This window comes from Aotus nancymaae, unplaced genomic scaffold (genome assembly GCF_030222135.1).
Source record: "Aotus nancymaae isolate 86718 unplaced genomic scaffold, 86718_ANA_hifiasm-v0.15.2.pri h1tg000041l, whole genome shotgun sequence".
NCBI classification, from domain to species: Eukaryota; Metazoa; Chordata; class Mammalia; order Primates; family Aotidae; genus Aotus; species Aotus nancymaae.
The window spans coordinates 18,613,638-18,638,693 of NW_026988455.1; the positions used below are offsets into that span (position 1 = coordinate 18,613,638).

The window sequence follows — 25,056 nt, forward strand, 5'->3', positions numbered from 1 at the left end:
CTGTGTCTCAAAAAAAAAAAAAAAAATCTCTAATCCCAGCACTTTGGGAGGCCGAGGCGGGCGGATCACGAGGTCAAGAGAGCGAGACCATCCTGGCCAACATGGTGAAACCCCATCTCTACTAAAAATACAAAAAATAGCCAGGCATGGTGGCACGCGCCTGTGATCCCAGCTATTCGGGAGGCTGAGGCGGAAGAATCGCTTGAACCCAGGAGGCGGAGGTTGCAGTGAGCCGAGATTGCGCCACTGCACTCCAGCAGGCATTAGAGCAAGACTCCGTCTCAAAAAAAAATCCATTAACTTGAATAAGTGTAATATTTTATAGTTATGCAACTAATGTGTAATTTGTACTAAGAAAAACTGAAGCCACTATTGTAAAAATTGCACATAGTGAGATCTTTTAAATTTATACAAAAAAAGATAGACTCTTGAAGATTAAAGATGTGAGAAAGTTCTCCACAATGTATTTACCAAGTATCAGATGGCTTCAAACTTAAACTTTGCTTAAGATGTTTAAAGCATTAAAACCAGACGGGAGTAAAGCAAGGTGAGAGGAAAAGACCAGAGTCTCTGGTCCCAGCATGGCGTCTAAGTGCCAGACTCTCAGGGGACAAAAGAGATGTCCTCAAGTACTGGCTGACTCTCGGGCAAGTTGGCAAATAGCAGGTTTTGGTTCATATTCAAGAAGTTATAATTGCAAGTCTATATATTTCATAGAATAGCAGGAAAATCTGTTTTCAAAGTAAAAATATAAACACTACAAACTTTAAAAATAAAAACCTTGGCCAGGCACGGTGGCTCATCCATGTAATCCCAGTAGTTTCAGGAGGCTGAGGTGAGATGTTTAAAGCATCCATATAATTTCAGGAGGCTGAGGTGGGTGAATTTTTAGAAGCTGGGAGTTCGAGACCAGCCTGGCCAACATGGTGAAACCCTGTCTCTACTAAAAATACAAAAATGAGCTGGGTGTGGTGGTGCATGCCTGTGGTCCCAGCTTCTTGGGAGACTGAGGCACAGAATTACTTGAGCCTGGGAGGCAGAGGTTGCAGTGAGACGAGATTGCACAGTACACTGCACTCCAGCCTGTGTGACAGAGTGTGACTCTGTCTCAAATATAAATAAATAAATAAAAACAAAAACCTTAGTAGTATGCCAGTGATAAGCCATAGTTACCGTGGTTTTATGTGCAGTTGGGATTCTAAAAGTACAGTCTGAAATATAGGGTATTCTTTCATTTTCTAGATAGGGCTTACATACTGTGTTTTTATCAAGCTGCTTTTGTGAACTGTAACTTATTTAGTAAAATATACCCACGACTGTCACAGCTTTTGGGAGGTGCCTGTAATTACAGGTGAGCTTAGTTTGTCATATACTTTCTAGGATATAGGGAAAGCATGATTTAATAGTAACGTTCTATTAAAAAGTAGTAGACTGTGGGCAGTTGTAGCATCAACAACTTAAAATTTACAAGTACCTGTAAAGTTTAATACTTTCGCAGACGTTGTGTTCCAGCTCTCTGCTTTGATTTTCTGGTAGGCCAGAAGCGGACTCCTAGAAGAGGGGAGCAGCAAGGATGGAATGATAGCCGTGGGCCGGAGCGGATGCTTGAAAGAGCCGAGCGGAGACCCTACAGGGAATACCGACCCTATGAGACAGAGAGGCAGGTGGACTTCACAGCTGAGAAGTTTGCAGATGAAAAGTATGTGCTGCAGTTCTCGGCAAGGTGGGTGGGGAACCGGAAAGGTTTTCCAAAAAATGCTACTTCTACTGGCTACTGCTTTTTGTGGTGCCAGTCCTAGGAATGTTTTCCTAATTTATGTGCAGTTCATGTTACCTTAGATGATGGGAGGGATCTTCCTTTTGCCTCATAGATGACTTTACATCTTGGTTCAGAAAATGATTGTACAATTAAAAGTGAATTGCTTATTGGTAACTGTGAAGAGCACTTGTAAAAAGAAATTACACAGGAGTGTGTTGAACTGGTTAACTTTTCTTTTGAAGTTCCAGATTAGATATATAATTTTGGACTGGGGATATAATTATGGTTTTGATTTAGTATTACTAATTTAGACTGCTCAATGGATTGAAATAAATTCCTAGCTCCACGGTCAGGTCAATAGGCTGCCATGATGAGATTTGAAGAAAAGTCTGTCTGATGTGTAATACCAATTTCTGGCAGGCATGCCTGCTCTTGGAAGTACTCTAACACAGACAGCAGTCGTGGGCTGGTGGAGTGTTGTGTCGCTCCTGAGTGATGTGGCAGCATGGTGGCCGCTGCACCCCACCTGAACACAGGGAGCGGTTATTTGTGTCTTATGCTTAGCACTAGCAAGGTGGGTGCTTGCTGCTTAGAGCCTTTGTTTAATCATTACACCTGTTTATGTTAAACAGAAACAACTAGCAAATCAGATTTCAAGGAAAATAAAGTTAAAAAAGCTAAGGAAGACTAAAATAGTAAATAGTTAAATGTCAAGGGAGCCATTTTTCCCAACTTCCAGCTTCTTGACTGCTAATTCCTTTCCATTTAGGATTCTGGCTACAAGTTTTAACCAAATAATGTGGTTTCGTAAAACTATACTATAGAGCCTGTTAAAAACAAAACAAAAAAACTCCAGCAGAGAGTGACAACCTGCGCGGGCTGAGCAGGTGATGATTCATGCAGAGATATTCACCTAGAAGTTACACGTTCAAGACAATGAGATGACCGGGCGCGGTGGTTCACACCTGTAATTCCAGCACTTTGGGAGGCCGAGGCGGGTGGATCATGAGGTCAAGAGATCGAGACCATCCTGGTCAACATGGTGAAACCCCGTCTCTACTATAAATACAAAAAATTAGCTGGGCATGGTGGCGCGTGCCTATAATCCCAGCTACTCAGGAGGCTGAGATAGGAGAATTGCCTGAACCCAGGAGGCGGAGATTGCGGTGAGCCGAGATCGCGCCATTGCACTCCAGCCTGGGTAACAAGAGCGAAACTCTTGTCTCAAAAAAAAAAAAAAAAGACAATGAGATGGTCTTGATGCAACCATGTTGTAGAGAAACTTATAGAAAGGCTTAATTTTGCCCATTTTTTGGTGATTACTTCAAATTTGCTGAGTAATAAGCGCAGTCTACTTGCTTCTGCAAAGCTTCTTGGATCAGACCTGCTTATTTTTGGAATCGTTTGGGTATTTATTTCACCCTCATTTTAGAGATTCTGTGGAAATGAGGAAATTATAGTTCATATGCACAAACCCATGTTTCCCCCCCTTTTTTTAGTAGCAAGACTATGTAGTCTTTAAAAAGGATAAAACAGATTTTTATATGTGATAAAAAAATAGCTATTAAGTGAAATAATACATATATGGAAAAATAAGGTGGGTTATGGGATTATGGAGGGTTTTTTCTTTTAAAATAAGTTCAGAATTACAGAAAAGTTTCAAGAATTATACAAAGAATTTCCATCTGCCTTTTATCTAGAATCCCCACAGACTAACTTTTTACCACATTTGCTTTCTCATCCCCCACCACACCACACAGCCTTTCCTTGTTATTCAAGAATAAGGTGTAGGAATGCCCCCTTACTCCTAAATACTTTAAATACATTTCCTAAAAACACGATGCAATTTTCAGATTCATTAAGATGAATATAATACTGTTATCTAATTCTCTGAATTGCGTAGTCTACAGACTTTCCTCAGATTTCACCAGTTGTCCCAGTGATATCTTTTAACAAGAGAAAACATTTCTGGTTCAGGATCCACTCCAGGCAAACGCATTGTAGTTAGTCATCTTTAATTAGGCACAGCTCCTTAGCCTTCCTTTGTCTTTATGAATTTGGGATTTTGAAGAATATGGGCCAGTTATTTTATAGCATGTCCCAGATTTTGAGTTTTTCTGATGTTTCCTCATGGAATGAGGTTATGCACTTTTGGTAGGAATGCCACAGAAGTAATGTGTTCTCAGCACACCACATTAGAGATATGTACGGAATTTTCACTTTCAAGGAAATTTGAATTTTTTAAATAAATCGTGGTATCAGAAAACATTTTCTCAGTTTCCAAAAAATACTCTTAATATAAAATAATACTTTTGAGAGGGTGGGGAGGGATAACATGGGGAGAAATGCCAGATATGATATGCACCTAAAGTAAATTAAATTTAAAAAAAAAGAAAGATCTATAGAAAAAAAAAAGTAATACTTTTTTTTTTTTTTTGAGATGGAGTCTCTCTCTGTTGCCCAGGCTAGAGTGCAGTGGCTCGATCTCTGCTCACTGTAATCTCCGCCTCTTGGGTTCAAGTGATTCTCCTGCTTCAGCCTCCTGAGTAACTGGGACCACAGGCACATATTACTACCCTTGGCTAATTTTTGTACTTTTAGTAGAGACAGGGTTTCAACATGTTGGCCAGGATGGTCTTGATCTCCTGACCTTGTGATCCACCCACCTTGGCCTCCCAAAGTGCTGGGATTACAGGCGTGAGCCACCACACCCGGCCAAATAATACTCCTAATAATAATAAAAATACTCTTTTTTTTTTTTTTTTTTGGAGACACTCTGTTACCCAGTCTGGAGTGTAGTGACGTGATCTCGGCTCACCACAACATCCGCCTCCCAGGTTCATGTGATTCTCCTGCCTTAGGCTCCTGAGTAGCTGGGATTACAGGCACGCACCACTATGCCTGGCTAATTTTTGTATTTTTTTTTTTTAGTAGAGACAGGGTTTCACTATATTGGCCAGGCTGGTCTCGAACTCCTTACCTCATGATCCGCCCGCCTCAGCCTCCCAAAGTGCTGGGATTACAGGTGTGAGCCACTGAATAAAAATACTCTTAAATAAAACGTAAAATGTTTTATTTGTGACAAACTCACAAGCAAAAGAAAGGAAAATAACATTTGAGCCAAGCACCCTGCTTTATATACCTGTGATCTGTGATTCACTGTCTTACAACAATACTAGCAAGTAGACATGACACCCGATTCACAGGTGGAGAGCCTGGAGCTCATGGAGGTATGAATAAGGAGTTCAGTGTTGACTGGATACCAGACTTCAGTTTGAAAACATAAAAAGTTCTGGAGAAGGATGGTGATGATAGTTGCACAACAGTGTGAATGTACTTAATGCCACAGAATTGAGCACTTAAAAATGATTAAAATGGTAAATGTTATGGTATGTGTATCTTACCACAATTTGTTTAAAACTTATTAATAACGGGGGATGGGTAAACATCTGGGGGATTTTTTTTTCAGAACAGGCATTGATTTTAAATGACCAGTAAATTACAGAAAGGAAGAGCCAAAATGTATCCAGAAAGAGGCAGACTAATCTTCTAATAGTCTAGGTTCTAAGAGTTCAGTTAAGTTCATTTAGAGCGTAAGGAAAAATTCCTACTGCATTAAAAACAGTAGTTTATGGTTGGGTGCAGTGGCACACACCTATAATCCGAGCACTTTGGGAGGCCGAGGCAGGCAGATCATAAAGGCAAGAGATTGAGACCAGCCTGGTTAACATGGTGAAACCCCGCCTCTACTAAAAGTACAAAAGTTAGCTGGGTGTGGTGGCGTGAGCCTGTAGTCCCAGCTATTCGGGAGGCTGAGGTAGGAGAATCACTTGAAGCAAGGAGGCAGAAGTTGTAGTGAGCTGAGATCACGTCACTGCACTCCAGCTTGGTGACAGAGTAAGACTCTGTCTGAAAAACAAAAAACAAAAAAACCCGGTAGTTTACTCCCAGAATATGTGCTCCACATGATGTAGCTGATCTCTGGGGCGGAGACATGCCCCTTAATCCCAGCACCATTTATGACATTGCTTCCATGGGAAAACACGTGCTCTGCCTAAGCAGAATAGAAATCCATGCTAGCTGGCCATGACAAGACTGCTATATATACATGGCTGAAACTCTGGGTCTGTTTCCTCATTTGAAAATTGAGAGGGCTGAATTTAGACAATCTTTCGAGATTATGAAGATTTTATAATTCTGTCCAGTAAACGTGTAAGTATCAAACTCAAGGTGACACCTTTTTTCACTATCAGATGAGCAAAGATCAAATCTTAATATATCATATTCAAGCTTGAAGAAAGTGCTATAAAAAATGCTCTCAGCCGGGTGCAGTGGCCCACACCTGTAATCCCAGCACTTTGGGAGGCTGAAGCGGGTGGATCACCTGAGGTTAGGAATTGGAGACCAGCCTGGCCAACATGGTGAAACCCACTAAAAATACAAAAATTAGTGGATGTGTTGGTGCGTGCATGTAATCCCAGCTACTCGGGGGACTGAAGCAGGAGAATCTCTTGAACCAGGGAGTCGGAGGTTGCAGTGAGCTGAGATCGCACCACTGCACTCCAGCCTGGGTGACAGAGAGAGACTCTGTCTCCAAAAAAAAAAAAGAGTTTATAGGCTGGGCACAGTGACTCACACCTGAAATCTCAGCACTTCAGTGCTTTGGGAGGCTGAGGCAGGCAGATACTTGAGCTCAGGAATTTGATTCCAGCCTGGCCAATGTGGTGAAATGCTGTCTCTACTAAAAATACAAAATTAGCCAGCCATGGTGGCACACACCTGTAATTCCAGCTAGTCTGGAGGCTGAGGTGGGAGAATCACTTGAACCTGGTAAGTGGAGGTTGCAGTGAGCCAAGATTGCAATACTGCACTATGGCCTGTGTGATAGAGCGAGACTCTGTCTCAAAAAAAAAAAAAAAAAAAAAAATTAGCCAGGCATGGTGGCACACACCTGTAATCTCAACCACTGGGGAGCCTGAGGCATGAGAATCACTTGATCCCAGGAGGTGGAGGCTGTAGTGAGCTGAGATTGCACCCTTCATTCCAGCCTGGGAGACAGAACAAGGCTTTGTCTCAAAAAAAAAAAAAAAAAAGTTTACTGTTGGCTGGGCACACAGTGGCTCATACCTGTAATCCTAGCACTTTGGGAGGCCTAGGCAGACAGATCTCTAGAGCCCAGGAGTTTGAGACCAGCCTGGGTGACATGGTGAAACCCCCATCTCTATAAAAGTCACAAAAATTAGCTGGGTGTGATGGCACATGCCTGTAGTCTCAGCTGCTTGGAGGACTGAGGTGGGAAGATTGTTTGAGGTCGAGAGGTGAAGGCTGCAGTGAGCAGTGATTGGACCACTGCACTCCAGCTTGGGCAACAGAGTGAGATACTGTCTCAAAAAAAAAAAAATACTGTTACTTTTCTTTTGTTTGTTTTAGAACCCTACTTTAGATTTCCTTTTTTGAGGGAGGGTCTTGCTCTGTTGCCCAGGCTGGAGTGCAGTGGCAGGATCTCGGCTCACTGCACTTCTGGGCTCAAGTAATCCTCCCACCTCAGCCTCCTAAGTAACTGAGATTACAGGTACACACCACCATACCTGGCTAATTTTTATATTTTTTAGTAGAGATGGGGTTTCACCGTGTTACCCAAACTGGTTTCGAACGCCTGGGCTCAAACGATCTAACTGCCTTGGCCTCCCAAAGTGCTGGGATTACAGGCTTGAGCCACCACTCCCAGCCTGCTTTAGATTTTTTTTTTTTTTGAGACAGGGTCTTGCTTTGTCACCTGGGCTGGAGTGCAGTGTGCAATCTTGGCTCACTGCAACCTCTGCCTCCCAGGTTCAAGCAGTTCTCCTGCCTGAGCCTCACAAGTAGCTGGGATTATAGGTGCCCGCCATCATGCCTGGCTAATTTTTGTATTTTTAGTAGAGATGGGGTTTCACCGTGTTGACCAGGCTGGTCTCAAACTCCTGACCTCAAGTGATCCTCCTGTCTCGGCCTTCCAAACTGCTGGGATTACAGGTGTGAATCACTGAGCCCAGCCTGCTGTAGATATTTGCTGTAGTTTAGAATCAGGTTTTACAAAGATTTCTATTTTTGATTAGGGGAGGGAGGTGGTAGACAGAAAAGCCAACTTGGAGAATTTATCTAGGTTGGTGTTTCTTATAAGAGACTGGCATAACGTTAATGATTAGCACTTCTGTATTTCTTTATTTTTTGAGTAAGGTAAATTGGGAGTTTTGTATCTTTTTACCCACTGCTGTATAGCGGCTTCTTAATGTGACACTTTTAGCCATAAAAGTAGACTGTAAAATACCTCTAGTGTTGGTGTTTGAGCTACTAATGCCGCTAGGTTTCTTGAGCCAGGACCTCTATTAAATAAGTAATTTCTTGTCACTTTAAATGTTTTTAAAAGCCTTATAATTATCTTATTAATCTAGTGTTGCAGTGGTGAAAGAGACATAATCCTTTCACGCTGGAGCTTAGAGCTTAGTGAAGGAGAGACAAGTCCTCAGAAGGAGTGATGGTGAGCAGTGATGGTGCAGGGAGGAGTGGGTGGGTGATCACGTCCTGGGTTCAGGCTCTGATGTGGCAGAGGAAGAGGAGGGAGGAGTGGCTTGGGCTGTCTCTCCTGTTGTGAATTGGGGACCACAGGAGGAAGAAGGGCTCCCTCTGTGTTGGGCATGTAGGTGCCGGTCCTGGGAATATCCAGGTGGAGATGTCTAGGAAGTAACTGGCTTCACATCCTGCAATCAGATGAGAGACACGGGGCCAGTTAGCATTAGCATGGAGGCCAGGAGGACGTGGCAGGGAAAGAGAAGTCAGGGTGCCAACAAGGATAAGGACGGATGGGTATCCGTGTAGAGCGCCAAGACAAAGGTTAGACACAAGAGGCAGGCGGAGAACCTTTCCGTTATGTGAATCTTGAAGTGGCTGCCTCTGAGAAGTGCAGTTGCATGGCTGAGGAACCATGTGAGTTTTGTACCACGTTTGGGTATTACCTATTCCAAAAATAATTTTCTAAGGGAAGGCAGAGAAAGAGAAGCCAGAAAAGTCAGGAAAATTAGTGGCCAGCAGTGTCATACGACACTGGGGTCAAATGACTTGAAGACAAAAGTTGCTATTGGGCTTCACAAAGAGGTGTTCAGCTACCCTCGGCCATTTCTGCAGAGTAATGAGGTGGAAGGCAGGTTAAGGTTTTCACAGTTGCAGATGTTACCGGCTGCTTGTGTGTTTGGGAGGGAGACTTGAGAAGGGGCATAATTTTGAAGTTTAACCATTTTTCTTAATATAAAATACTCCAAATTTAACTCGAAGATTTAGTATTAGAACAGGAATGAACCTTTGAGTTTATTTATCTAACATCCTCATTTTTTGAATAAAGAAATAGATCCAGAGAGAGAAAGGAATGTCCCACTCGGATTAGTTCTAGGCCTGTCTAGTGCCTGTGTCTCCTGGGCTGGCTCCACCACTTAGCCTACTCTGTGCTTTGGTTTCTCATCTCTAGGCAATAATTGTATATTAAAGATTTGTTTGTGAGAATCTAATTACTATATGTAAAGTGCTCAGAACAATGCCAACTATATAGTCTATAGTATGTGCTCAGTAAAGGTTAACTATTAATTTATGGTTCAAGCCACCATTCTTTCCAGTATACTATAGCCATGATTTTCTTTCAGAATTTTTTTCCGGAGAAGACCTTAGGCCTTTAATTTACCAGTTTTTATTATATCCATTTCTTCCTAGACCAGGTGATAGGTTTGATCGAGACAGACCGCTGAGAGGACGTGGAGGCCCGAGAGGAGGGGGTATTCGTGGCCGAGGCAGAGGTGGCCCTGGGAACAGAGTTTTTGATGCTTTTGACCAGAGAGGGAAGCGAGAATTTGAAAGATATGGTGGGAATGACAAAATGTAAGTTTCTTCGTAAATGCTATTTTCACTTTTAAGATGTTGGCAACACATGGTATGAATCTGTTATGTGTTAATACTTAGTTAACTTACTATGCTGTTGTTCTAAGAAGCTGATCCTGGGACTTTTATGAACAGCTCTTTCTGATTTGGAGATTGACTGGAGAGCAGCTTCTGGTTTAAGGGACTATTCTTTCTTTCTGTAGAACAGTCAGAACCGAAGACAACATGGGTGGCTATGGAGTTCGCACCTGGGGATCAGGTAAAGATACCAGGTACGGTGTAAGTGTGTGCCCGCTGAGAACCTGAGATTAAGTGGAAATCTCTGGATCTTTGCTTTTCTTGAAAATAATATCTTCTGTGTTGTGCTTTTACACTTGTGTGCCCTTAAGTAGAGATTGATTTTAGGCTTTTGTTTAGTGAGATAACTTTTTAAAACAGATTTGCTATGTTGCAATTAGATATGAAACTGCTCTTAAAATTTTATTACTTTAGTCAAACAGATTTATAACAAATGACCAGGTATTTGGCGATGCCTCAAACATAGGGCACTGTACATTTGCACATGCCTCAAAATGCTTTGTGTTGGCTGCACACGGTGGCTCCCGCCTGGAATCCCAGTAATTTGGGAGGCCGAGGTGGGTGAATTGCTTGAGGTCAGGCATTTGAGACCAGCCTGGCCAATATGGTGAAACCCTATCTCTACTAAAAGTACAAAAATTAGCCGAGCATGGTGGTGGGCTCTTATATTCCCAGCTACTCAGGAGGCTGAGGCAGGATAATCAGTTGAACCTGGGAGACAGAGGTTGCAGTGAGCCGAGCTTGTGCCACTGCACTCCAGCCTGGGCGACAGAGCAAGACTCGGCATCTCAATTTAAAAAAAAAAGCTTTTTTTTTTGTATTGTTAATTAATTAATTTTTTTTTTTTGGAAACAGAGTCTCGCTCTGTCACCTGGGCTGGAGTGCAATGGTGCGGTCTCGGCTCACCACAACCTCTGCCTCCCGGGTTCAAGCAGTTTTCCTGCCTCAGCTTCCCAAGTAGCTGGGGTTACAGGTGTGCACCACCACACCCGGCTAATTTTTGTATTTTTAAGTAGAGTCGAGGTTTCACCATATTGGTCAGACTAGTCTCAAACCCCTGACTGTGATCCACCCACCTCAGCCTCCCAAAGTGCTGGGATTACAAGCATGAGCCACTGTCCCTGGCTGTTTTGTTTAATTTTATTATTTTTAAAAATAGAGACAGGGTCTCACTATGTTCCCCACGCTGGTCTTAAACTCCTAGACTCAAGCAATCCTCCTGCCTCAGCCCCTTAAAGTGCTAGGATTACAGGCAAGAGCGAACACATTCAGCCCAAAATGCTTTTTAAATTCCTGGATATTCTATATGTTTTGACCTTTCAAAATTTGTGTGGATCCTTGATACATGTTCATTTTATAAAATTTTATTCAATGTAGATTGAAGCTTAGTGACAGGTTTCACCTGAGGCTCAAGTTGGACATTTCTCTGAGGCTTCATGGTACCTTAGATCTGTGCCAGTTCTTCTGCTAGTTAGAGTGGATACATGGTTCTGCCCTGTTTCATTTCACAGCTGGAGGACTGATGCCTTCCTGGTGTCTGCAGAGGAAGAGGTAGGGCCTGCTGCAGGCAGTGTGGTGTGAGCAGTGCTACAGGGCAGGCTTCCTACTAGTGCGAAGGCTTGAGGGAATCCAGGCTTTTACTTTTTGTATTTTGAAGAATATAAGCTGTTTTTCTTTTGAGATAGAGTCTTGCTCTGTCACCCAGGCTGGAGTGCAGTGGTGTAATTTTGGCTCACTGCAATCTCCACTGCCACAGTTCAAGTGATTTCTCCTGTGTCAGCCTCCTGAGTAGCTGGGACTACAGGTGTACGCCACCACACCTGGCTAATTTTGTATTTTTAGTAGGGACAGGATTTCACCATGTTGGTCAGGCTAGTCTCGAACTCCTGATCTCGGCCTCCCAAAGTTCTGGGATCATGGGCGTGAGCCACCATGCCCTGCCAGAATATAAGCTTTTTACGTAAATTTATTTTTCTTAAATTGTTGTCCTTAAAGACAAATATACAAACTAATATTAAATGTAACAATGTTAGATTTACTACCATTGCTTATCTGTGTTGTCCTTGAAAAGAAACTTGTCAAGTGATTCTTTATCTGGAGTTCCATAGAATCTTGATGACAGATCTTTTTATTTTACTTTGATTTTATATATATGTGTGTGTATGTGTATGTGTGTGTATGTATATATATATTTTTTTGAGATGGAGTCTCTCTCTGTCATTAGGCTGGAGTACAGTGGCACGATCTCTGCTCACTGCAACCTCCGCCTCCCAGGTTCAAGCAGTTCTCCAGCCTCAGCCTCCCAAGTAGCTGGGATTACAGGCGCACGCCACCATGACCAGCTAACTTTTTTTTTTTTTTTTTTGAGACGGAATTTCGCTCGTTACCCAGGCTGGAGTGCAATGGCGCGATCTTGGCTCACTGCAACCTCCGCCTCCTGGGTTCAGGCAATTCTCCTGCCTCAGCCTCCTGAGTAGCTGGGATTACAGGCATGCGCCACCATGCCCAGCTAATTTTTTGTATTTTTTTTTTTTAGTAGAGACGGGGTTTCACCATGTTGACCAGGATGGTCTCGATCGCTTGACCTCGTGATCCACCCGGCCTCGGCCTCCCAAAGTGCTGGGATTACAGGCGTGAGCCACCGGACCAGCTAACTTTTGTATTTTTAGTAGAGACGGGTTTCACCATGTTGGCCAGAATGGTCTCGATCTCTTGACCTCGTGATCCACCTGCCTCGGCCTCCCAAAGTGCTGGGATTACAGGTGTGAGCTGCTGTGCCTGGCGTTTTTTGTATTTTTATAGAGACGTGAGTCCGCCATGTTTCCCAGATTTGTATCAAACTCCCGGGCTCAAGCAATTCACCTGCCTTGTTTCCCGAAGAGCTAAGACTACAGGCGTGAGCCACCATACCCAGCTGGTCAAAGCTCTTAGGTGGTTATAATCTATAATGGAAAGCTTTTCTTAGAATAAGACTGATTTCTTAATAGAGATAAATATTAATTTATACATTTACTTAATATGTTTTTTAATAAATTGAGTAATAAGTTTATTTCTTAACAAATCGGCTTGAGGTCATGAAAATGATGTGGTGTGCAGGAGTTATGTGCTACTTTTGATTAGTGAGAAGAAAGTGGAGGTGAGCCTAATACAGTAAGTGATGTGTTTGTGGCTGGCCAAGCCCAAGTGCTTCGCAGCGTATTAAAGGTGTAGTTTAGTATTCCCATTTGAAGACACTGATGGCAATAACTGGATTTAAGGGCAAAATCTCTTCAAACTGGTGTGACCGAGTCATTTCAGTAATACAGCTTTCCCTCTGTAGTTCGACACTGCTAAAATAGAATTTTGCCTATTTGTGCTGAAATAGAATTTTTCCATCTGCAATAAAGTGTATCAGATATTATTTACTTGTTAAAATTGGAATAGACACCCATGAATGCAATTTTCCATAATGCTGCCTTTCAACTTTTATTGTGAAGAGCGAGACACTTTTATTTATTCTCAAAGCAACATTTGATGAAAATCTGTTCATTGTCAGAGATTTGATTAAGTGTGAAGTCTGGTTGAATTTGAACGAGGTAACAAAGCCTTGAAGTGTGTAACATCATTTTATGGAACATATGTGCACAAACAGGCATTTTCTACAGTAGTACAACTGAAGTCAAAATATAGACATGGGCCCTGGGGTTATCTCTCTCTTCTGATAAATATAACATTGGCGATTTACTTTCAACAGTATAGCAGAACCTACCAAATTAATTGCTGCTAATTTTGAAACTTAATTGTCTTGTAGTTTTGATCATATGGTTCTGTAAGAGCTGTAGGCATGATATTTTATATTCATTTATTAAATAAACATGGGGGAGATCTGTGATTTTTCTTTTCTGTAAAATAAACTAATTGCTTGAGTTTAAGAAATACTCTGTTTTTTTTTGTGGTTCACACCTGTGATCCTAGGCTTAAGGAGCCCAGGAGTTCAAGACCAGTCTGAGCAACAAAGTGAAACCCAATCTCTATAAAAAATACAAAAAATTAGCCAGGCATAGTAGTGTGCGCTTGTAGTCCCAGCTACTCTAGAGGCTGAGGTGGGAAGATCTCTTGATCCCAGAAGGTCAAGACTACAGTGAGCTGTGATAGTGCCACTGCACTCCAGCCACCACGCCCAGCTAATTTTTGTATTTTTAGTAGAGATGGGGTTTCGCCATGTTGGCCAGGCTGGTCTCAAACTCCTGGCCTCAAGTGATCCACCCTCCTTCGCCTCCCAAAGTGCTAGGATTATAGGTGTGAGCCACTGCACCCGGCCTGGAAACTTCATTTAAAAAAATAAAAGTTAATTATTCAAGTTTTGTTTTAAAAAAGATTTTAAAAAATTGATTACAGTAGCTTGGAGTTGAGAATTTAATAATTATTTAAATTGAAAGTCTTTTCCATCATTGTGGTTCAATTTATGGTTACTTTTTAAAAAAACTTATTTTTAAAGCCCTTAAAGGCTGGGCGCTCCAGCTCACACCTGTAACCCCAGCACTTTGGAAGGCCAAGGCGAGTGGATCGCTTGAGGTCAGAAGTTCGAGACCAGCCTGGCCAACATGGTGAAACCCCATCTCTACTAAAAATACAAAAAAAATTAGCTGGGTATGCTGGTGGACACCTGTAATCCAAGCTATTTGGGAGGCTGAGGGAGGAGAATTGCTTGAACCTGGGTGGAGGTTGCAGTGAGCCGAGATTGCACCATTGTACTCCAGCCTGGGCAACAGCGAGACTCAGTCTCAAAAAAAAAAAAGTTTTCTTAAACATACAAAGGCATTGATGTGAACATATTTGTGTGACTAGAGAGTCTTGCTGTTTTTCAGTGACGTGGAGCCGACTGCACCGATGGAGGAACCCACAGTGGTGGAGGAGTCCCAGGTCACCCCAGAAGAGGAGTCTCCAGCCAAGTAGGGTGTTTCATTCATTCCCATTGTGGTGTTGGTCCTCTTCATAATGATTTCTTTCTTTTTTTTGAGATGAATTCTTGCTCTGTCGCCCAGGCTGGAGTGCAGTGGCGTGATCTCAGCTCACTGCAACCTCTGCTTCATGGGTTCAAGCGATTCTCCTGCCTCAGCCTCCTGAGTAGCTGGGACTACAGGTGCGCGCCACCATGCCTGGCTAATTTTTGCATTTTTATTAGAGATGGAGTTTCACCATCTTGGCCAGGATGGTCTTGAACTCCTGACCTCAAGTGATCCACTCACCTCAGCCTCCCAAAGTGCTGGTATTACAGACACGAGCCACTGTGCCTGGCCTTTCTTAATGATTTCTAAGAGCTTTTTACAGACTAGAAATCTCAACCCCTTTTATCACAGAGGTCTGACCTTAATGTATTAATGACTGATGATCAAACTAATTAATAATTAGTTCAGATAACCTGATGAATATCAATGATAATTAGTGGGTGAAAGTTGGGCATTCTGTCTTCTGCCCACAAGCTCTTTTTCACTAGCAGCTTGCTAAACTTCTTGACTCGGAATAGCCTGACTCTTGTACAGACCTTCAGCCTCTGGTCCCCTCTGTGGTCTCCCGGTCTGCCCTCTCTCTTCAGTATGTAGCTTAGATCCCAGCTCCGTCTCCAGCACTTTTCCAAGTTCGTAAATACCCATGCAGTTTAACCTGTCTGGCCCTTTGGACTTTTTGCTGTACCTTGCTAGCAAAACCCCTCCTGGGTGACTCCACTTTCTGCCTTCTCTTGGCCTGTTCCTACAAGCTGAACATTACAAGTCACATCATGGGCCCAGTTGAAACTCCAGTAAATTTCCAGTCATCGATATTCTGAAACGAGGAACCCTTGGCAGAGCCCCAGTAAGTTCCTGGTCACTGATATTCCAGGTCTTGGCCATCCCTGGTTCTTGGGTTCACTCTTTCTCCCACCTTCTCTAATGACTGTTTTAATTTCTCCTCAAAACCCTGGCACTGCCTCCCACTGTACCCTTCCCCCCTCATACTCTTTCATTTTCTGGATGCAGCATTTCCTTCTATGTCACAGAGTACTTAGGAGCCATTAGCTGGGAACTTCATCATCCTCCCACTCCCAAAGGTACCAGCCTGCTACAGCTGCGCACCTCCTGGGCTCCTTCCCCTGTGGTAACCACCGGGGTGCCATCTCCCCTCTGACCTCTTCACGTTTCGGATCCTCTCTCCTACTGACTTTGTGAAAACTTCACACTGTCAGTTAGCTCCTTCCTTTTTTGGTGTATTCATCTCCTTCCTCCCAACGCTAGTCTTCCAATCAGCATTTAACATGCTCAGTCTGTCCCGTGTAAGTATCCTCTGGACCCCACATTCTCCGTCAGCCGCCGCTTTCAGAGTTGCGTGCAGCCTTCTTCACTTCCTCCCCTCTGCTTGTTCCTCGCTTTAGCCCAGGCCTGACTTCTGTCCTCATCGCCCTTCTGAAATAGTCACCACATCTCCAGATCTAATGGATGCTGCAGTCTGCATCTTTCTTGACCTCTCAGAAGCATTTGACTTTATTGATTTCTTCTTAAACGTGCTCTCCTGTTGGCTTCTGTGATCACTCTGCTCTTCTGATGATTATGAAAGCTGTTAATTTACTATTCAAAACAATTTCAATGTATTATTCAAAACAAGACATATGTTTCATTAAAGAAATAGGGTTGGATCATTGCCCGCATCCTCCACCAAAAAAAAAGGAGGATTAACATTTACTGTGACTATTTAGACAGTGGGCTAACTAAGGAACTAGATTAATAGTTTGTATGAATGTTAAGAAAGTTAACTGGATACCTTTAGGAGAACACATCCATTTTGAGCCAATCAACATTTACAAAAATTCAGGTAATATAAGGCAGAATAATAAAGAGTAAATTATAGTATTATTCTATTCTATAGAATTGATTGAGATACTCTAGCATTCATAATATTAAAGAGAAATATTTAGTCACTCTGAAAGAAAATAAAGCTTGTTGACCGTCTCACTGTCTGCAATATCCCAGGAGAGCTAGCTGGCAGATCTTTCGCCTCCCTGCTGACTTGGGGGAAAGGGAACATCTATTTGAAATCACAGGCGCTGCACAGTTGAGCAGCTATGTTGAGCGACCATACTGAGAGATTCTTGTTTCTGCACTGCCTTGTCAAACTTTAACATTATTACCAAAATTTCTAATAATACAATTAGAATTTTTTGATACTCTAAAAGTTGGGCTGGTACCCGAGAAATACATTAAGTGATAGTGATGCTGTCTACTCAGCTTTATCTGAATGTTGATCTTGCACTCAGGGTTCTGGCATTTAGCCTGAATGTACATTCAGTGTGCCTCTCAGTTTTGGAACGTCTTGGTAGACAAATCTAATATACTCTCACTTACGTTCAAGCACACAACCCAAAGGGTACTTTCATTTTCCTCAGATTGGACATATTTTAGTGATAGTTATATATGCAGTGCCCTTCCGTCCTTTCATCTTCTTCCTTTCATTACGGAAGTATCAACTGTTCTTTGTCGCATGGTGTCCTAGTGTCTGATGATACCTGTGACAACTCCTTGTATTTTGTTTTAAGGATAAATCTAACATTTTTAGAGCATTTGCTGTGTGCCAAGAACTGCTGTAAATGCTTCCATGTCTTAACGCTTTCAGTTCTTTGCCAGTCCATAAAGGAGGAGCTACTGTTACCATTCTCACACTGGAACAGAGGTTCAATAACTGCCTAAGGTCACCTGGCTCGTGTGCAGAGCCGGAATTTGAACCAGGAGATGCATAGGCATTCATGCTCCTCTAGTGAATGGTAGGAATAGCGAAAAGTGCTGTTTAGGACACCTGCTGGTTAACATGGGAGGGGGAAAAGATGTTGGGCCTGGAAGGTAAGAGCTGCCAGGATCTCTGAGGATTTCCCTCTGCAGGAATATGGAGCAACAACTCCCTTCCTTCCTGAAAAATACTTGATTAAAAGAAAATATTGAGGAAACAGTAATACAAACTATCTGCAATGAATTTTTTTTTTTTACCGTAATTGGTTTCCTAGTGTATTTGCTTAAACAATGAAGATTTTCTTATGTTTTAGGTTAAATTCACTTGTCCCAGTTAAGTATCTGATTAGTAAAGCTTCATTTCTGGAACCTACTTTCTTTGATTCACTGCACTCTTTCATATATTCGGGTGAAAAGGTGTTGCATGAATGGAAATGTGGACATTTGAATTGAGGTTTTGTATCTTTGCTCTGTGCATGTCATGACTGTCTTCCATCTAGGTGTATTTTTCTATTTCTCTGCCCCCTTATTCCCTGAATCTCAGTGGAGCACAGGGGTTGAGCTTGGGCTTTGGAGATGCAATGACAGAATTGAAACTTGCCTCTTCTATTTATTTGCTCGCTACATGACTTCTCTCTGCCTCGATACTCTTATCTGTAAAATGGTATATTAATTATATCTAACTATTGCTTACCATGAAATAATTAATATGAAGTATTTTGAACAGCATCTGGCACATGATAAGCATACAGTGTTAGCTAGTCTCATTCATTTCTAAATAAAGGGAACTGTGGTTAAAGCAGTATGATTTCTATAATTTCACATGTTTAGAAACAAATAATATAACTATCAAATTTGTGTATGGCATTATTCACATTACCATAGATTTGACCACCTTATATCCATAAATCAGTTTGATAGAAAATTCCCCCCCAAAAGTTTTTTATGATAAACCAAGGATTGTGAAGGTCTTTGAATTACTCAAAAATGGGGGTGTTAAATTTATTTATTTAATTAATTTTTAAATTTTGTTGTGCTTTGAGACGGAGTCTTGCTCTGTTGCCCAGGCCGGAGTGTAATGGCATGATCTCTCCTCACCACAACCTCCGCCTTTTGGGTTCAAGTGATTCTCCTGCCTCAGCCTCCAGAGTAGCTGGGATTACAGACACACACCACTACACCTAGTCAATTTTTTGTATTTTTTTTTTTTTTTTTTTTTTTGAGATGGAGTTTTCGTTCTTGTTACCCAGGCTGGAGTGCAATGGCCCGACCTCAGCTCACCGCAACCTCCACCTCCTGGGTTCAGGCAATTCTCCTGCCTCAGCCTCCTGAGTAGCTGGGACTATAGACATGCGCCACCATGCCCAGCTAATTTTTGTATTTTTTTAGTAGAGACAGGGTTTCACCTTGTTGACCAGGATGGTCTCGATCTCTTGACCTCATGATCCACCCGCCTCGGCCTCCCAAAGTGCTGGGATTATAGGCGTGAGCCACCACGCCCGGCCCTGTATTTTTTTTTTTTTTTTTTAAGTAGAGACGGGGTTCACTATGTTGGCCAGGCTGGTCTCAAACTCCTGACCTCATGATCTGCCCGCCTCAGCCTCCCAAAGTGCTGGGGACTACAGACGTGAGCCACCGTGCCTGGCCGGGGAGTGTTAAATTTAAAGCAATAGCAGTTATGATGCTCTTAGTTGTTAGAAATATGCTTGTATGAGTCCTTCCTAGAATCGAAGGATACATCTTTTCCTGTTGAATATGTCGTCATTGCTAAAACTGCCGGTAAAACTGTACTCAGCCAATCAAATGGGAAATGGGGTATGCATCACAGGATTGTCGTAGTGTGTGTTTGCTAATAACTTTTAGTGGTAGGGAATAAGGTTAAGGAGCCTGTCCTTGGTGATTTTATGCTGCTTTCAATATGGCCTGTTGAAACTGCAGCTGATAAGCAGGGAGGGATATGGGACATCCATGCCTATGTTCTTGAATGAGGTGCATTTCAGTCAACAGTATCAGGCTGAAACTGCTGAAGGAGGCTGTAACTTGTAACTAATCTGAATTACACTATATGCTTTACTTTTTGTGTCTGTATACAATTTCAAGGTTGCATTTCATATACAGCTTGTACTTTTTTGATCTAGTTCTTTGTTTAGATATGATGTCCTTTAAAACTAATAGAACTCTTAAGCACCTCTGTGGTCTTAACATAAAATCTATTCTTTGTAAAATTGAATTTTCTGGAATTAAATATTAACTTTAATTAGTTCATCTTCAGTACGAAAGAATTACCAAATTTATAGCATTCAGTTCTGTTGATTTTTAAAATTCTGTCACAAGTAGGCTAAAGAAGGTTTATAATTCCTTGATATTTCTTTATTTTTAGCTCTGTATTAAATATTTGTATTATGGAAAATTATATAAATCAAGTGGTATAAAGAATTTGTAAGTACGTTGTTCAGCTTAAACTGTTACCAAATCATGACCATTCCTGTTTCATGCATATCTCTACCAACTTCTGCCTCCCCCAGGATATTATATGCCACTCATAAACGTTTCACAGTGTTACATCTGCTACTCTTTTTTAATAACATAACTGGAATACCACTACTCCATCAAAATGTTTTAATATCCTTAATATCATTAAAACAGTTCTTCAGTGTCCCTGATTGTCTCAAAACTTTTTCAAAAGACCATTTATTTGTTTGAAACAATATTGAAATACACATGTCAATTGGTTACTCTCATGTCTTTTTAAAACAGCTTTGGGATATACTTCACATCCAATAAATGGCATGTATTTAGCATATACAGTTTTACAAGCTTTGATGTGTGTGTACACTTGTGAAAGCATCACCATGAGCAAAATCATGAACATAGCCATCACCCCACAAAGTTTCCTGGTGTTCCTGTGTAGGCCGTCCCTCTTGCTCCGTTTCCCCCAGGCAGCCAGTGATCTGCTTTCTGTCACTACAGATTCGTTTGCAGTTGCTGTGATTTTATATGAATGGAATCATGCAGCTTGTATTCTTTTTTGGTCTGTGTTTTTCCTCCGAGCATACTTACTGTGTGATTTGTATCAGGTAATTCCTTTGCATTGTGGAGTAGTTGTCTGTTATACAATAGACCACCATTTATCTGTTTACCTGGTGGTGATCATTGGGTGGTTTCCAGTTTTTGCTATAAAGCTGCTACAAACATTTTAATACATTTTAATATTCAAGGGTTTATAAGGGTATGCACTTTTCATTTTTCCTGGGTAAATACCTAGGAGTGGAATGGTTGGACCAAATGGAGTGTGTGTGTGTGTGTGTGTGTGTGTGTGTGTGTGTGTGTGTATTTTTTTGGTGGGGGGAGTCTGTCACCAGGCTGGAGTACAATGGTGTGATCTCAGCTCAGTGCAACCTCTGCCTCCCGGGTTCAGGCAATTCTCCTGCCTCAGCCTCCTGAGTAGCTGGGACTATAGGCGCGTGCCAGCACGGCCAGCTAATTTTTTTTATTTTTAGTAGAGTTGGGGTTTCACCATGTTGACCAGGATGGTCTCAATCTCCTGACCTTGTGATCCGCCCACCTCAGCCTCCCAAAGTGCTGGGATTACAGGAGTGAGTCACTGCACCCGGCCTGGTATGTCTATATTTCACTTTGTAAGAAGCTGCTGAATTCTTTCCCTAAAGGGTTGTACCATTGTTATTCTCTCACCAACAGTAATAGAGAGTTTAGTTCTCCTACATCCTTGCCAGTACTTGGTATGGTCAGTTTTTACAACTTCAGTCATTATAATGGGTACATATCTCATTATGCGTTTTTGTTGTTGTCCTTTTTTTTTTTTTCTTTTTTTAGAGACAAGGTCATGCTCTGTCGCCCAGGCTAGAGTACAGTGGTATGATCATAGCTCACTGTAACCTCAAACTCTTGGGCTCAAATGTCTTCCCACCTAAGCATCCTGAGTGGCATGTGCTACCATGCCCAGCTAAGTTTGTACTTTTTTTGTAGAGATGGGGTCTCGCTTTGGTGCCCAGGCTGGTCTGCAGCTCCTGGCCTTAAGTGGCCCCTCAGCCTCCTGGAGTGCTGAAATGACAGATGTGGGCCACTGTGCCTGGCTTCATTGTGGTTTTAATTTGTATTCCCCTAATGACTGATGATGTTGAGCATTTTTTGCATGATATTTACCATCTATATTTCTTCCTTAGTAAAGCTGCTTTGATAAAGAACCACTCCCACCAGGTTCTTGATTGTTTGTAGGGCATTTCGGTGGACAGAGCTGGGAAACAGACACATACTCACACATATTAGAAGATACAATATGAGTTCATTCAATATTTCCAATTCAAAGTTAGGATACGGGATTCTTACGTAGACCGCTTGTTTCTCCTTTTCTTAGATACTGAAAATTCTAGTTCCGAATAACATTGTACTTTTAATCATTTGTTACACATAAAACAGTCACAACATTACTAACGCTACCATCAGTAACACAGTTACTGAAAATTTATGTCAGGAGGGAGATGAGTAATCAAATTTGTATTTCAGAATCATTTGAAATAGTTTCTCTTGATGATTATATCACCAGTTTCATAAACATTTAGGTTACTTTGATTCATTTTACTTTCAAATTTTAGAGATTGAATTTTAATTTAAATCTGTTTTATAATTATGTAAAATATTTACATGTTTCCAAAGTTAAGTCTGAAAAACATGATTTTTTCTTTTCTTTTTTTTTTTTTTTGAGATGAAGTTTCATTCTTGCCCAGGCTGGAATACAATGGCACAATCTCGGCTCACTGCAACATCTGACTCCTGGGTTCAAGCGATTCTCCTGCCTCAGCCTCCTGAGTAGCTGGTACTGCAGGCATTTGCCACCACGCCCAGCTAATTTTTGTATTTTTAGTAGAGACGGGGTTTCATCATGTTGGCCAGGATGATCTCAATCTCCTGACCTCGTGATCTGCCTGCCTCGACCTCCCAAAGTGCTGGGATTACAGGTGTGAGCCACCGCACCCGGCCTGCTACCAGTGTTTTCACCAAGTTCTTCTCTAGATAGGTTTGGGTTATTTTCATTAATTTGCTGTTTTAAAGTCCTAGTATCTTTTAATATTTTTGCCAATATGTATTTGAGATCTATGTTTTGATATTGGTATTTTTCCAGCATTTTATTATGAAAATTTCCAAACACAGCAAACTTTAAAATAATTTTACAGTGAACATCTATACTTATCACCACCTAAATGCTACCATTGATATCTTATATATTCATTTTACATAAGTATCCATCATTAATCCACCATGTTTTTTGACACATTTCATAAATTGTAGACATCTATACACTTCTTCCTAAATAGTTCAACATATATATCACTAAATGGAACTTAATATTTGTTTACAGTTTTTTCTTCTGATATAAAATGTATATACTGTGAAATGTATAAATCTTAAACATTCACTGTTTTGACAAATGCATGTACTTATGGGATCCAAACTCCTGTCAATATACAGAACATTACTGTTCACGCCAGAAAGTTCCCTCATGTTCCTTCATGTTACTGTTGCTTTGATGTTTTTTCTACCATCAGTTTGGTATTATAAAGTTACTGCAAATTTGTCTATTTTGGGTTCTCTATGATTAGGTTTCTCTACTGATTTTGCTTATATTTTTCACAGCATTAATCTGTCTATTTCTATAATACAAGCTTAAATTACATCAGCTCTTCAGTGAAGATACAGATTTGATTCTCTCCTCACTCCCCACCTGTTTTTTTTCCTTTAAACAACTTCAAGATACAATTCTCATACTATAGCACTGAAATCTTTAAGTGTAGAGGCCAGGTGTGGTGGCCTGGCAGAAGTAATCCCAACACTTTGGGAGGCAGAGGCAGGAGTATCACTTGAGGCCAGGAGTTCAAGGCCAGCCTGGGCTACATGGTGAGACGCCGTCTATACAAAATTGTTTTAAAAATTAGCTGGGCATGATGGCTAATGCCTGTAGTCCCAGCTACTCTCAGGAAGCTATGATGGGAGGATCCTTTGGTCCAGGAGGTTGAAGCTATGGTGAGCCATGGTCATGCCACTGTACTCCAGTGTGGCCAGCAGAGTGAAACCCTGTCTCAAACAGATAATAATGAATGAATGCATGGATGGGTGGTTTGGGGTATATTACATTATTAATTTTTAAAAATTGCAGTAAAAATAGATAACATAAAAATTACCATTTTTACCATTTTAAAATATACAGTTTAGTGGAAAATATACAATTTATTGGCATCAATAACATTCACATTGTGTGTAACCATCACCACCATCCATCTCCAGAACTTTTTTATCACAAACAGAAACTCTATCTCCATTGAACACTAACTCCCCGTTTCCCCTCAGCACGTAGTAACCTCTGTTTCACTCATGTTTAGGAATTTGCCTATTCTAGGTACCTCATCTAAGTGGAATCGTTCCGTGTTCCCTTTGTGCCTGGCTTATTTTAACTAGCATACAGTTTTCAGGTTCATCCATGTTGTAGCATGTGTCAGTCTTCATTTCTTTCAATTTTTGCATATTTTTGTGGTGATTTACAAATCTACAGTTTTAATCATTTTAAAGTGTACAATTCAGTGACATTTAGTACATTTGCAGTGTTATGCAACCATCACCATGATCTGGCTCCAGAACATTTTCATCATCCCAAAAGGAAACCTCATGCCCCTTAAGTAGTCACTCCCTATCCTCCCTCCCTGCGGCCCCTGGCCACCACTAATCTGCTTCCTGTCTGTGTGAATTTGGCTCTTCTGAATATTTCATGTAAATGGAATTCAGAAGTCTTTGCTGCCTGGTTTATTTCACTTGCATCATTTTTTCAAGTTTTGTTCATGTTGTAATATGTATTAGTACTTTGTTTCTTTTTATTGCCAGATAATATTCCAAAAAACGTGATATTTGGTTTATCCATTAGTTAATAGACATTTAGGTTATGTCCACTTTTTGGCTATTATGAATAGTGCTGCAGTGAACACTTGGGTCTAAGTTTTCATGTGGTTTTATGTTTTCATTTCTCTTAGGTATAAACCCAGGAGTGAAATTTCTGGGTCAGAGGCTAACTCAGCTTAAAATTTTGAGGAACTTCCAGACTGCTTTCCAAAGTGGCTACATCATTTCACATACCCACCGGCAGCATATGTGGGTTCCAGTTTCTCCACATCCTCCCTAACGCTTGTCAAATGTGTTTTTATTGTAACCATCCCACTGGGTGTGGACTGGTATAGCTCTGTGGTTTTGATTTGTCTTTCTCTAATAGCTAATGATGTGCAGCATCTTACTGGCTATTTGTATATCTTTGGAAAAATGTTTATGCAGGTCCTTGCCTTTTTTGTGAGGAGGGTGGTCATTTGTCTCAACTAAAGAGGACTTGTATCTAGAATTCATAAAGCATTCTTAAAAAAAAAAAAAAGAAAGAAAGAAAGAAAAGAAACAGTGCTTCACTGTGTTGCCCAGGCTGGAACATAGTGGCCATTCACACATGTGATCATAGCTCACTGCAGCCTCGAACTCCTGGCCTCAAGTGATCCTCCTGCCTCAGCCTTCTGAGTAGCTTGGACTATCAGCATG

The 25,056-nt window shown here is 41.4% G+C and overlaps 1 protein-coding gene across 1 annotated transcript in view; it reads left to right on the forward strand.

The window, feature by feature from the left end:
• The window catches only part of HABP4 (hyaluronan binding protein 4), a 39,137-nt gene that overhangs the window by 6,842 nt on the left and 7,239 nt on the right, over positions 1–25,056 (forward strand). Inside the window, exons 2-5 of the mRNA XM_064361544.1 lie at positions 1,537–1,699; positions 9,497–9,661; positions 9,865–9,933; positions 14,587–14,670. Of these exons, the coding sequence (XP_064217614.1) occupies positions 1,537–1,699; positions 9,497–9,661; positions 9,865–9,933; positions 14,587–14,670 (481 nt within the window). The remainder of the gene's footprint in view (positions 1–1,536; positions 1,700–9,496; positions 9,662–9,864; positions 9,934–14,586; positions 14,671–25,056) is intronic.